This window comes from Euprymna scolopes, chromosome 28 (assembly GCF_053919585.1).
Source record: "Euprymna scolopes isolate OS-2025 chromosome 28, ASM5391958v1, whole genome shotgun sequence".
In the NCBI taxonomy this organism is placed as follows: Eukaryota; Metazoa; Mollusca; class Cephalopoda; order Sepiida; family Sepiolidae; genus Euprymna; species Euprymna scolopes.
Genome location: NC_136509.1, coordinates 92,215,021 through 92,229,508, shown reverse-complemented (window position 1 = coordinate 92,229,508; position 14,488 = coordinate 92,215,021). Strand labels below are relative to the sequence as shown.

General features: G+C 32.0%; 1 protein-coding gene across 1 annotated transcript in view; it reads right to left on the bottom strand.

The window, feature by feature from the left end:
* Nucleotides 1-310: 310 nt before the first annotated feature.
* The window catches only part of LOC145249732 (RNA-binding protein 4.1-like), a 49,503-nt gene continuing 35,325 nt past the window's right edge, over nucleotides 311-14,488 (bottom strand). The window contains exons 7-9 of the mRNA XM_080111634.1: nucleotides 11,780-11,809; nucleotides 6,521-6,557; nucleotides 311-492 (exon numbers count right to left, since the gene is read on the bottom strand). Of these exons, the coding sequence (XP_079967760.1) occupies nucleotides 6,545-6,557; nucleotides 11,780-11,809 (43 nt within the window). The 3' untranslated portion in view covers nucleotides 311-492; nucleotides 6,521-6,544. The remainder of the gene's footprint in view (nucleotides 493-6,520; nucleotides 6,558-11,779; nucleotides 11,810-14,488) is intronic.

The window sequence follows — 14,488 nt, the reverse complement described above, 5'->3', positions numbered from 1 at the left end:
AATCATAAGTAATTCACAATTGTATTGTTAATATCGCCTGCACTGAGGATTGTACTTTCAAAAGAGTGTCACTAAGAACTTTATTAATTATGCCACGCGTCTTTGCTGATGAAAGTTTTTTTTTTTTTTTCAAAATTCTGTACAGATCTCAGAGTTCGACAAGATGCACCTGAAGAAGATTAGAAGTTACAAATGGCCGAAACGTTGCACAAACAACACTCAAGATGAGAACAATTATCCAAATAAAAAAACAAAACAAAGACACTGTATACACAGTAGAATTCACGAATAATAACAAGTCAAATGCAAGTTGAATAAAAATATATTTATTTTTGTCAATGGTTAAATAACATTGAATGAAGTATTTACATGGTTGTTTTATAGTGAATGAAGTACAAAGGAAAGGGGAATAAAATCACTTTTAGAGAATGGAGGTGGAATATTCTAAAGTTGTCATGGACGGTAAATGAGCAAGCCAAAACTAGTTCCTACCTACAAAAGAGAAAACAATAATATCAGCGCATATATTATATATATATATATATATATTTAAAAAAAAAACACAAAAACAAACAAAACAAATACACAGAAATCAGACAACAACCGAAAAGCAACCAACCTACAAAATATCATCGATGATAGCATACCTTATCACATAAAATGTAACGTCGCAGGAACAAATAAAGAAAAAAATATGAAAGAAATTAAAATCCGACTGCATTTTTCCAAGTGCAAATCAAATGCATTTATTTGTGGTTTCTCCAAAACATTTCATCTTTCCAAAATCTCTTCACACATGTGCTTTTTAAAAGTCTCTGTCCCCACAACCTCATGTTAGCGCTAGCCAGTGCTTCCTCACCTTTGTATTCACACATCCATCTTCATGAATCTGCATGCAACTTGCTTCTGTCATCAACCACAGTGTATTTCTCTCTCCTTTTTTATGATGCAAGCTCACACACAGTTGCTAATTTACATATGTGCTTTAATGGATGCAGCCATCCCCAATTCTCTAACATGTTCCGTTACAAAAGGATCTACTACTGGATATATAGGCTCAAATAGGTTGAAGAGGAAAAATGATAGAATGACCAGATTAGCAATATCATGTTACCAAGAGTACAACGATTTTTGACCTAACACAGATATGTCAGTTGGATGCATTTTAAGACTGATGAATTCAATTTTAATTTGGTTTGTTTTTTTCTAATGGCAAAAAAAAGCTGAAATCGATATAACTTTCCCAACCTGGAGAAAGCAAGGTCATTGTGTGCACACGTGTAAAGAGGGGATAGCATAAAAACACTTGGATGATGTGTTAGTAGTAAAAACTAAAATATTCTAAAGCGTTTAATCAGTGAAATATCAATCTTGGTAAACAAAATCTAAATTAAAATATAAAGATACCGAGTACGTATGAGAAGGAAAAGAGACAGGAAGACATTCTTTAATGAAATAAAAGTAATGCAATTCCTCCTATCCTTATCATAAATCATTTGATGTCTTTACCTTCGTGGCAAAATGATAGTTTTAAGAGAGAACCATTCTTAAGGGAAAAGGAAATGAAGATGGAAAGACGGAGGGGGGAGAAAGATAAAACAAGAAAAAAGAAAAAAGGAAGAATAATAAAATCCAATGTGCACGTGTACGTGGAGAGGGCAGAACAAAAATCGTTTTTTAAAACTGCAATCAGTATTAATTAAGAGAGTGAAAATCAAAAGTTCTTTCCTCAGAGATATATATATATATAAAGGAGATTAGAATAATAGTCTAAAGAGCTAAGTGTATTTTAATGTAATAGTGAAATTACTAGTTAAATTAAAATACAGGAAATGCTCGTTGTAATTTAGATATATGATAAGCTCGATAGTTAAATGTCCTAGAGCTAATTCAATATTAAGTAATGTGATTTATAATTTAAAAAAAATTTTTTTTAAATTTAAAAATCAAATTTTAATTAAATTAAAAATCAGTTTCATAAGAAGGAACAACAACAAAGTCAATTATCTGTACGATCGTTTCGGAAATCCGTGCTTTTTATTTGTGGTATACATGAAGTCACGTAGAACAATTATACATAGTTTTTTTGGTAAGCACGGTCTCCTCATCAGCAAATTTAGGAGGATTTCAATAGAAATCAGCAAATTTAGGAGGATTTCAATAGAAATCCTCCTAAATTTGCTGATGAGGAGACCGTGCTTACCAAAAAAAAACTATGTATAATTATTCTACGTGACTTCATGTATACCACAAATAAAAAGCACGGATTTCCGAAACGATCGTACAGATAATTGACTTTGTTGTTCCTTCTTATGAAACTGATTTTTAATTTAATTAAAATTTGATTTTTAAATTAAAAAATTTTTTTTTTTAATTTTTAAATTATAAATCACATTACTTAATATATATATATATATATATATATATATATATATGTATGTATATATTACAATAGAAAAATGTGAGCATGAAAAGTAATATGGTTAAGCTTAAACATGGAAAAGTAAAGGACTAGTTGTTAAAACTGGAAAAGAAAAGGACAAGTTATTCTAGTAAAAAATATAATAAATTTATAACTTCAAATATTGCAGCATTAAGAATTGATTATATGTTATGAATTGAATTAAAAAAATTCTTAATGCTGCAATATTTTAAGTTATAAACTGAAGATATTCTAGTAAAAAATATAATGAATTTATAACTTATAATATTGCAGTTCTTTCCAGTTTTAACAACTAGTCGTTTACTTTTCCATGTTTAAGCTTAACCATATTACTTTTCATGCTAGCATTTTTCCATTGTAATCCATTTTTCCAGGCTTCCAGTAAATTAACTTGTTCTTTGTTTAATTTCAGTCTTAGTTTTTTGACCTCTTAGCACTCGTCTGCTTTCAATAAAATTCCCCCAATTATCTCCCTTCGATTCTCTCAGTTTCACTTGTTACTTCTCTTTTTGCGAGAACGGTGAATTGGTAACAACAGTAGTCACTGAAGCGACATGATTGCTATGGAATCCAGTCAGTTGCTCACCTTACATATTTTTACGATTTTGAACACCAGTAAATTCCTCATAACTTTTGCTTTACTGAACGAAAATTAAACATTTTTTTTCACAATAAAGTTGATTTATAAACTGCAATAATTGTTTGAAATTCGGTTGAAAAATCAGTGAGCGGTGAAGCTTTAAAACAGTTCTAAATGACTAAAACTGCCACTTAATCATATATTCAAACATTGTGTTTGAATGATTATATATATATATATATAAATAAAAATATAGCATAATATCTATGTCTATAAAAAAAAACTGATTTTCATCCGTTCTTGATTATATTTCATTTTACTATTTAATATATACTGAACCAGACAATTTTTGCCCGTTAAAAAGCTCACTGACCAAGTGCTTTATACAAAACTTCTAGAGTAGATGTGATACGTAGTGACTAATTCCTATTATGCATCGAACAGATACCATGATACTTAGTTTGTTACACCTTCAGGGTTTGTACAAATTTTCAATGTCGATTTTCAAGAATTTTCCAAGATATTTCAAAGTTTTCCAGGGTTTTCTCCAGACAAAATTCAAGTTTTCAACACAAAATTTGATATATAAACAATGATAAAATAAACCAAAAAAACTTAATTCACAACAGGAAAAAATTATTTTTATCTTTTTATTTTATGAAATAGTTTTGAAGTTTTAAAGGTCAGTTATTTACTTGAAGTGTTCTAATGCGCAACAAAACTGGTCAACTATTTACAGCTTTCATTTGTTTTGTGTTCAGTGCCAGTCATGTGCAATTTCCAGGCACTTTCGCCCATTTTGCTCAAAACAAATGTCTTTTACAAACACAACAATATGCCTGCCGACAATCAGCATGCAGCAGAAAGCAAGAAAGAAAAGATTATTTTATAGTTTTCTAACAAACGATTTTGTTGTTGTGAGTTCTTTTTTCTTGGCCGCCGAGAAACTGCTATTTGTTTGGCCCTGCTACATCACAATATTGGTGCTACCCGACTTGTCTTGAGAGTGGATAATCAATTTGTGTGCAACAAGTATAAGATAATGGAGATGGATGAAACAATGTGGAGAAAGTATATTTGAATGGTAAATCTATTGAGATTGTTCGGTGGAGCAGATTCTAATGTGATCGCAAGCATGAGGAGTGAATTAAGTTCAGAGTGTTTCTGCTATTACTAACCACCAGAGTTTTACCACTGTCAACCAAGATACGAATCTATCAGGCATGTGTATGCAGTATAATGTGAAACTTGTGTTACAGATGGATGGGGTAGAGTTTCAAATGGCAGAGGTAATTCTAGAGAGGACAATCGGCTATCTGGGCTTGTGAAGATGACATCAATAGAAGCTGGACCAGGGAAAGTCAGTCAGGGGAAGAATCCTAGATCGAGGTGCAATAATATCAAGGAAGTCCAAATGGGGGGGGGGGGGCAGAATTGTGGGAATTTTGCATCAGCTGGGACTGACTGACATTTCAGACACCCACAAAAAAAAAAAAAAAAAGGTGTAGAGGAATGTTCTGATGTCATCTGTCCCAATAGAAAGAAAGACAACCAGAGAGAAGACCCGACCACAGCAAGAGAGCAAGCACATTATATCTCTGCCATTTTGCACATACACACACCACCATCTTGTGCCCCTTCTTGCTGTCAGTGTTGTCACTGGAGAATAAAAAATTGTAATCATTCTTGTTACTTGTTATTAAAAGTACAAGAAACTTTTTTCTTTTTTACATCCGATTGTGGAAGCACGCATAATTGTACAGATTCAAACAAATCATGACTAGCGATCGGTCTTATGAATAACACAACACTTGGATAGTGAGGGTTGAAGATATGGGTTGCATGGAAAGAAATGGTATAAGAATGATACAATGGATGCGTAATGTGAGTCTTAAAAGGGAGATATGTGCAGGAGAAGACATTATAATGATATGGCCACATTGAAAGAATGATGGTTCTTGGATTAGTAGATGTAGAGTAGTTGAAGTAATAGGTTCAGTTGACAGGAGAAAACAAAGGAAAACATGGATAGAAGTAAAATAAATTTCGGAGAAAGAGGGATAAATAAAGATTTGGCCAGAGATAGGTTAGTTTTAAAGTAAATTTCTAAACGCCATCCAATGCATGTAAAACTGAATATGATAATGATGTTGATAGTTTACGAAGGTTGTTTCAAAAGTAAAGCCTTTTTTTTTTTTTTTACTCAAAAAGTTGAAAAGCTACCAAGACGAGAGTGATATACCATTGAAACCAGCAGCCTTTCGTGCTCCAAAATTTATTTTTCTACATAGTCACGACCATTCTGAATGCACTTCTGCATGAAGGAATTCAACGACGCAGCTTCTGACACGTCCACAACAAAGATTGTTTACTTAATAGTCTCACACTGTTAATATCTACAACAGAGAGATGAAACTGTCAGGTCCTGAATGCAAGAGTTCAATCATAATGAATTTGTAAACCTCTTTGATACCTTATGGATTTCGTTTTTCAGACTCACTTCCTCATCTTCGGTGTTTTTTCCACTACGTTTCGGCCGTATCATCCTTCGGTCTTCTTCAGGCGTATCTCGAACTCGGGTAACAATAAAGGGTTGGGTTCGAAATTCCAAAAAATAGTTTCTGAGTTCGAGATACGCCTGAAGAAGGCTGAAGGATGATACGGCCGAAACGTAGTGGAAAAAACACCGAAGATGAGGAAATGAGTCCAAAAAACGAAATCCATAATGAAATCACCTCATCCCAGAACCATAGACAATTAATACTCTTTGATACATTCGGGCAGAACAAAAAATAAGAGGCATTCTTTAGGAATGTCTCTTGCATTTAAAAAAGAATGACTTAGTTCGATCCAGGTATCTTTATTATAAAAGATATGAAACAAATATGCAGTAGAGATCGAAAACAAAAATAAGGGAGGCAATAACTCCTACTTTCAAGTGAAGAGTTGCTTCCCTTAATATTGTTTTAAAGAGACAAAAAAAAAAAAAAGAATTAAAAAAGACCTTCATGAGAAGTTGGGCAGCAAGATATTTGTTCACATTAAATTAAAATTTCTGCATATCAGTACAGTCAGGGAAACAGAAAGTAGGAAAGGAAACCCGAAAGGCAAGAAAAGAAGCTATCAGAATCTATTAAAAAAAAAAAAAAAAAAAAAAAAAAAAAAGGATCATTCATGAATTAGGGGCCAGATTAATATAGAGTGGGGACATTATAAGTAGGTAATTGTGCAGTAAGATATTTGTTCACATTTTGTTTTGCTTTTTAATATGAGGAGGGCAATTCTGGATAAGCACCAAAATAACCATTACTGCTAAATTTCGAATAAAAAGTAATAACGGGAATTGTATCCACATGAGCAAAAAATTATTTTTAATACTATGTAGTCACTGTAAAGACAGAATTAACGGAGTTACTTCGCTTTAATTGAGAGCAGCTTGTAAGCTAAAGATGCGACTGGAAATTGTTTTTGAATTTAATATTTCTTAGAATACTTACATAAAATGCTTTACTGTCCTGAACTTATTCCCATCCACTGAAAAAAATAAAATGAGTTCGTTATTTTCATGACAAACATATTTTTTAAGATTGTATTTTCATAATGAAATAAAAATACAATGTTTAAAGTTAAATAACTTTGAATGAAATAAACGTGAATAAGATTTTTTATGAAATAGTGGAATAATATATCTACTTTTTAATTTTAAGTGAATTAAAATTTAAAAATGTAAAAACAGGAGTTATCTCCACGCAATAACTACTATTTAATTAGGCCCAATCCTCTGCGATCGGGCCAACTTGAATAATCGAAAAAGCCATTTATCACAACTTTTGTTACATTTTCAAGGATTCTCCTTATATTAACCCTACGTTAGTCCACTGGAGTATGTTGTCACCACAATTTTGCTTAAATGCTCATAATTCCTAGTTAGCAACTTATTTCTTTTCCCCCCTCCCTGTACTCTCCTTACTCGGTGAGAGCATAGCACATGTGGTATGGTGCAATTGTATCTCAGTTTTCCTTGGAAGTGAATCAGATTGAAAGGCAATGCTTATCTAATGCACTCATAGTCATTTTTCTTGCTATTTCAATTTATGGGAACATTTTGTGTTCATCCATAGATATTAAAAAATAACACAAACTGGTGTATCCTAGAGGTATTTTTAAATAAATGTGACCTAAATCTAAGAGGTTTAAAAATTTTTTTCTTATTTTTATAATTTATTTTATTGCATTATTTTATATTAATATCAACAAGATACAAGTGATTCAAACTGTTCAGCAGGGAATGTAGATATATCTTGAGCAGCAAAATAACTATATTTTACAAAATAATAACTCTATAAACATTTTTGTATTGGGCTCTACGAACACCCCGATGGGATTAACCACGTTTGAAACACCCAGGTTAAAAATAAAAACAAAGGAAAATCTGTATGATGTACGTAACTGTGACAAAACGAAAATATCATATTCCAAACTCATGAACATTGATCCAAGTAGTTTTATTTAAAATCATTTTTAAGCGATTAATGGGAATTCATAGACATTACAAAGTTTGAATTATTTTTTAGTTATCTTCCCCTTTTTATAAATTTTTATTTTTTTAAGTGGCAAGCATCAGTCATTCCTTAGATAGTTATAAAATTCGATTTTCTAATTTAAAAATAAAACTACTTTACCAATTTATATAATTTTGGGATATGATATTTCATGCGTATGCACATTATATAGATTTCTCTTTTTGTTTTTTAATATGGACGTAATTCTGGACAAGAACCAATAATGCATGTAATTTTTAATATTCGAAAAAAAAAATGTCCAAACCAGAATATTTTTTTTTCTGGTTTTGCACATTTTTCATGGATGCGAGTAGCCAACGTCAAAATAAGCTGAGAACAAGATGTGTCCACTCGTGCACGTGTGAAGAGCAGCGCAATTCCCTTTTTTTTTCTTTAAATTACTGAACAATTCGAATCAGTCTCAAATAAGACAAAATTAAGAGAAAGACAGAGTATGCATGTGGAAAGAGGGGATGGGGGGGAATCAGTCTTCAGTAAAACAAATCATCCGTCTTACAATCTTCTTAAACCGGTTTGAAGTATTAATCTTCATGGCGAAAATTAACATTTTCAGTTTTCAGAGAGAACTGTTATAAGAAAGCAAGGCAAGATGGAGAGAGGAAGAGGAATGGAGAAAGAGATGGAGCTAATAGTGATGTAAAAAAAAATAAAAAAAATAAAATAAAACACCCAAAATGTGGAAAACTAATCCATAGGAGGTAAATAAAGTCGAATCAGTATTTTCTCAATTAAAAAAAGTGGATTTCCGTTAAAAAGTAGAGAACTCACATCTTTGGTTCTTATTTCACATAAATAACCAATGCAAACATGAGTGAATTTTGAGCAAAAACTAATAAAGAAAATTTTAACAATGTGCAAAACATGGCATTTTTAGACAATGTAGTTTTGAATGTAGCAGAATTATAGGTTCTTTGTTATTGTAGCGAAATTCGAAAATTGAATTTCAAGTGAAACTAATAGTATTTACTGAATTGTCATGTCACAGGAATAAACATCTAAAAATGAAAAAAACAAAAAAAAAAAAAAAAAAAAAAAACAATAAAGTAGAAAATTAATTATTAATGAAAATAGATTTAGAAGGCAATTAGTGAAAATGGAGTTTTGCAAAAAAGAAACCAGAGAGTTCTACTTGTAACAAAAGGGAGGTAAATCTTTTCTGAAAACTGAAAACCTTTGGCCAATTTAGCAAAACTATATTCTTGATAATTGTTTTTGAAAATTTTTCATTAATCAATTTTTTTACCTTATCGTTTTTCATAATTTTTGGATATTTTCATTACTGTGACATGAGAATTCAGTAGATACCTTTGGCTTCACTTACAATTCAATATTTCCATTTTCGAATTTCGCTACAATAACGAAGACCACCAAATTATCCGAGTTATTTGCCTTGGACTGATATTGATGTTAGAGGGAGGGCACTTCCTACCCACACGTCTGAAATCTCGTTCCACTCAAATGAGGAATCAAGATCTTATAGCAGTTCCTATTTACTTACCTCCCCACAAGGGCAGACTCAGTTTTTAATGTAGAGGAAGGAACAAAAATAAAAATTGTCTCAGTCGTGAAGGATTTCTCCACTAACCGAAAACAGAAAATTAAAGTGTAGCATCAGAACAGATACTGCACTTCGAGATATTAAATTTTTTATTCACAGGAAAAAAAAAAAAAAATACAATTGGGAAAATGAACAAAAAATTTAGGCACAAGGCCAACTCAAAAAGAAGCGGGGATGGTGACGTTGGTTGATCCATCTCGTTTCTAGTCTCTATTGAAAATTTTTAAAGATTTCTGTCTCGGCCAACATCTTTTATCATGGTTACCCTTTTAAATTTGTATTTATGTGTGTGTGTGTGGTGGGAGAGGGGGGGGTCCTACTCAAACCCAATTTTAAAACATTTTTTATTCATGTTAAAAAATACAAAAAGATGACAATATTAATAAAAGTTCATTTGTGTCGAGTGACATGGAGAAAAAAAAAAAAAAAAAAAAAAAATATTGACCTGAAGATCTTACAACAATTGCACAAAATATCTATTTTTGTTTATATGTATGCGCAATATCTTGTGTCAAACTGTAGTTTGGTCGGCATATTGATACACAGGTGATTAGCACTCTAATGACACATGCACCGGAAGTCTACCGATTCTTAACAACTGTTTGAATCTAGCCTCAAATGTTTACAGGCTACCAGTTTCTCTTTGTCCTCGTTATCATCAGGGTGACGAAGGACAGGAATAAATTAAAACCCTGGAACTATACTACATCCCTACCAAAAAGCCAGCCGACCTATCAGCTCTCTTTATATTTCTTGGTTTCCTATTTGCAACCATGATTCCTATTTCATCGAAGATCCCTGTCCCTTTTCATGGAACTGATAAAGACGATCCTATAGAATAAGCCAACTAATACCCCCCCCTTTTTTTAAATGTCCTTCAAGGCCACCAGACAGGGTTTGACCAGCTGTTCATTCTTGAATGGCCTTTACAAACCTTGATGCTTTGCTTTTTTTTTTGGTAGCATTCAAAGTAAGCATACTATTCATTGCTCACACATTCTGTGATCGCGGCAACATTTGCTTTTATCGATTGTTAATTGGGACAGTAATAAATTCCTTCTTCAGTACTTATGCCTGTTGTACGAATAAAAGCATTTCTTTTTATTAGTGCAAGTCTAGAGTTCAACCTAATTAGAAGAATAAATAAATACAGAAAACTCATGATGTACATACCTGTCATGAAACAAAAATGTCATATTCCCAAAATCATAAATTGATTTTTTTTTTTTTTTTGCATAGAAAATCATTTTTTTTTTACCATTTTAATAGTATATTGTAGTCATTACAAAGTTGATTTTGATCTCAGTAATTCGACTTGAGTTTTCTATTAAATACAGCAGTTTAAGACAAAGTCTCATTTTCTTACAAAATTTAATGCTCCTGGTTTTAAAAAATTAAAAAAAGGAAAAGTGCTTGATCATTTATGTTATTTTTGGAATATGACATTTTCATTCCATGATGGGTGCATACATCATACAGATTATTTTGTATTAGGTTGAACTCTGGACTTGCACCTATACTGCCATGAAAATGCTTCGATTCATTTTAATCATACAATCTTATTTTTAAAATTAATGCAAATATTATAGAAATAAAAAAAAAAAGTTATTTGTATGCCTAAGTTACATAACTATTATTTAAGTAGTCGTGTGCGTGGAAAGCAGTGGGAAAAACTATGGAAAAAAACTTGTTGTGCTAGTGATAAATAGTAAAAACATTTAAAATAACTTTTTTTCTTTTTAAACGTTCAATTAGTAAAACATCAATTTTTGTAAGCAACAAAACATTTTATTTTATTTTCATTCCCAAAACAAGACACATATTGCCACTTGGAACATAAGGTTACCATTTGGGATCATGTCCCCCCCCCCCTCATATAAAGCATGGTTTCATCAACAAAGATACCCATTTTGGACACCATTTTATTAGGGAAAGTCATTTATGAATATCTCCCGAATGATAGGACATTGAGATTAGGTCACGAGTCAGGGGGAAAAGAATAGTTTCCAGCAGTCGGACACTGGAAGCAAGAGTAGCGACATGTATCTGAAAAATTTATAGAGGATCTAAGTGAATATTGTCTTGAGACTCTGCCCATGTGTCAACCATTTTGTTAAGACAGAGTTAGATTTGTTAATTTAAAAAAAAAAATAATTAAGAAATAATTTACGCAGTCTCTCCGCCCCAAAGAGCAAATTCTCTGAATAAAATGGTTAAAAGCTACTCCATTGTATTTTCATATAAGAGTAAATTCATCTCAAGTTCAACAGAAAATCACAATCACGAGGGTATCAATGCATCAATACATGAAAAAAACACAATCGGAGAATAAAGACCAACAATCGTGCACGTATGTAAAAAGATTGTTTTGTAAATTATTTCTTGCTCTCTCACTGGCAATAACATGTGCACAAGTACACATTTGTGTGAAAAGACATGTGCAAACGGTTTGTCTAATGTTTGTTTAAAGCTAAAATGTTACAAGGCAACACCAGGCAGATAAAAGCTAGTTATCTTAATGCAAAATTATGTAAAAATAAATAAATAAACATACACACACCCAAGAAATGAAGATGTCATAAAAATAATTTTAGTGGACGACCAGTCAAACTCACCTCCTTCTATAATAAGGTTCTTGGTAGGGCCTGAAATAAAAACAACAAATTAATAGAGAAAAGGAAATCTATATTATATAGATAAAAAAAGCAAATCTATATAATTGTTTATCAGTTCCTTCGTATAGCGCCAGCAGTGTGAACATGAGCGTGATAAATAAAAATAGATTTCAGCTATAATTGCCTCGATGAAAGTGTTTTGTCATTCATCGAGTTAAATCCTGGTCACAGAACCCGAGTTCCTATTTACTTGCCTCCCCATGAGGGCAGAGTTAGACACATGGTCGGGTTTTAATGTGGGGAAAATTCAGCTCCCCAAAAGTGGGCACTTCAGATAGGAACAAAAATAATTGCCTCAATCTAGAAGGATTTGTCCCCCACTGATCAAGATAAAAAATGGCGGAGTGTAATATCAGAACAGATACTACACTTTGCTCATAGCCAATAGCAACATATAGACTTTATGGAAATACAATAAACATTTGACTGCTTGTTTATTTGCAGACCTCACGTACAATACCCATGTCTTTGCCGTTGATGACATCATCTTAGTTAATTGTTAAAAAAAAAAAAAAAAATGTCTACACATACACTTATTTAACATTTATAGAAATTGACCTATTTTATTAACTACTAGGAGGATTAACCAGTGCTGCCCAGATCCTAAAAAAAAAAAAAAGAAGTTTAAAGTTTGTAACATCTTCATATCAAAACTTCTTTTTCCCTACTTCTCTCAATCTGTCTCTATCATGTCTTTTTCTCTTCTGTTTTCCAACCTCTCTCACCCCACCCCCACCCCCGTCACATCTCTTATATAATAGACAACATTCGAAATGAATATAACAAAAAAAAAAAAAAAAAAAAAAAAAAAGAACTAGCCCGAACAAAACCTGGTCCAGATGACACCCAAAGAATGAATAATTTTGTTTACTTTTTAGGTACTATACATCCGAGGCCATGCCAATCACAAAAAATATAAACTTGTGGGTCTTTGCTTAGTAGTTTTGAAATTTTAGTTGGACATGCAAACCTACACACAGGGCCTCTCTGTACAGGGGTTTGTCAGAACAACCTGGCATGAGGAAGATACTTTTCCCTAGTAAACCCTGACCAAATATTCAAAATCACATTCAGTATTCGTTGCCCAAATAAGATCTCCTTTCTATGGCATCTTTTTCTAGTGATGTTACCTCATATAATATAGCTTCCCTTGTTCCTCTGTCGGATGATGGGAAAGCTATAATAATACATTTATCAACTCACAAACACTCTCACACAGTCATAGGGGAGAACTCTTTCTTGTATTCATATCAAATATTCAAAATCAAATAATATTCGCAGCCCAAATAAGAATTTCTTTCTATGGCTAATCCACATTAGCTTTTACGAGGAATGATGCTTCTTCTCCAAGTGATGTTACCTCAAGTAATAGCACAAAGCTGGATACTTCACCAGACTAGATGAATTCTTGTCCTGGAATCCAGTAAGACTAAGTGACCAAAACGAAAGATATACTACAGCATATGGAAATCGTTAATTGGGAAGAGGAAATTAGGTTCTCAATTTCTTTACTAACTCCGTGTTTGAGAGATATAGCACTTTAATGGAACGTTTGAATATCTATGGATCTCATATAGCGTTCAAGTGTTTTCTGACAACTTCGACTGAAGTAAAATAAAACTACCCTTTATATAATAGATTTTATTAATAACATTCTTATTTTAAAAATATATATTTACATACACGTCTCATGTTTTTGTAGGGATAGTTTTCCAAATAGGTCCAAAATACATTTTATGGTAGGGTTTCACCCATCCTGACTTGTAAATGTAATCCAACACACACATATTATATACACATTATATATATATATATAAACATATACATGTTTATATTTGTATACATAGGATTCATATTTGAACTAATTAATATATAATTATGAATTTTAGAATACAGTTACTAAGCATAAGTTTGTAATGTAGGCTATATTTTATTTTATTCAAAGGTAAAAAAGAGGTAAGTCCTTAATGAAAATTCAGATACCTCTCAATTTTGTGAAATGTTAACAATAGCTATTATAGACATTGATTAATAAATATTTCCCAAACTTCGGTTTCTTTGGACTGAAAGGGTTTTTAGAGGGATGGGCACAACCTCTCACTTGAAAATTTAACTATATTTGATTTGCATTGAATTTTATCCTTTGCCATTAGACACCACTTAAGAAAGATTCCTTTAATTGCATTTTTGTTTCAAAGATCTTAGATTTTAAACATTTTCTGTGATCAAAATCAGAATAAAGATTCTAGATATAAAATTTAATATCATTAGGTCTTGATTTTAATCTTTATAAGAATACTATGTCCTTAGTGGGATCACGAAGTCACCAACTGCAACAATATGCAAAATACCTTCCAAAAAAAAAAAAAAAAAAAAAAAAAAAAAGGCCACATAATACGCTGGAATAAGATTCTGGCAGTTAAGCAGCCAGTAACTTGCAACATACCACTTTGGACATTACTCCAGTTAGACAGAAGGTCAGAGACCCTCCCCCGATCGAATCAATAAACTAGTTGCATAATGCTCTAATATCTTTTTTTTTTTTTTTTTTTTTTTTTTTTTACACAGTGATCACCACTTATCAAGGCCCGGAAGCCACTCAGGGATAAGGGTTATTGCAAGTACATCACGTTAGTGAGGAGATTTTAT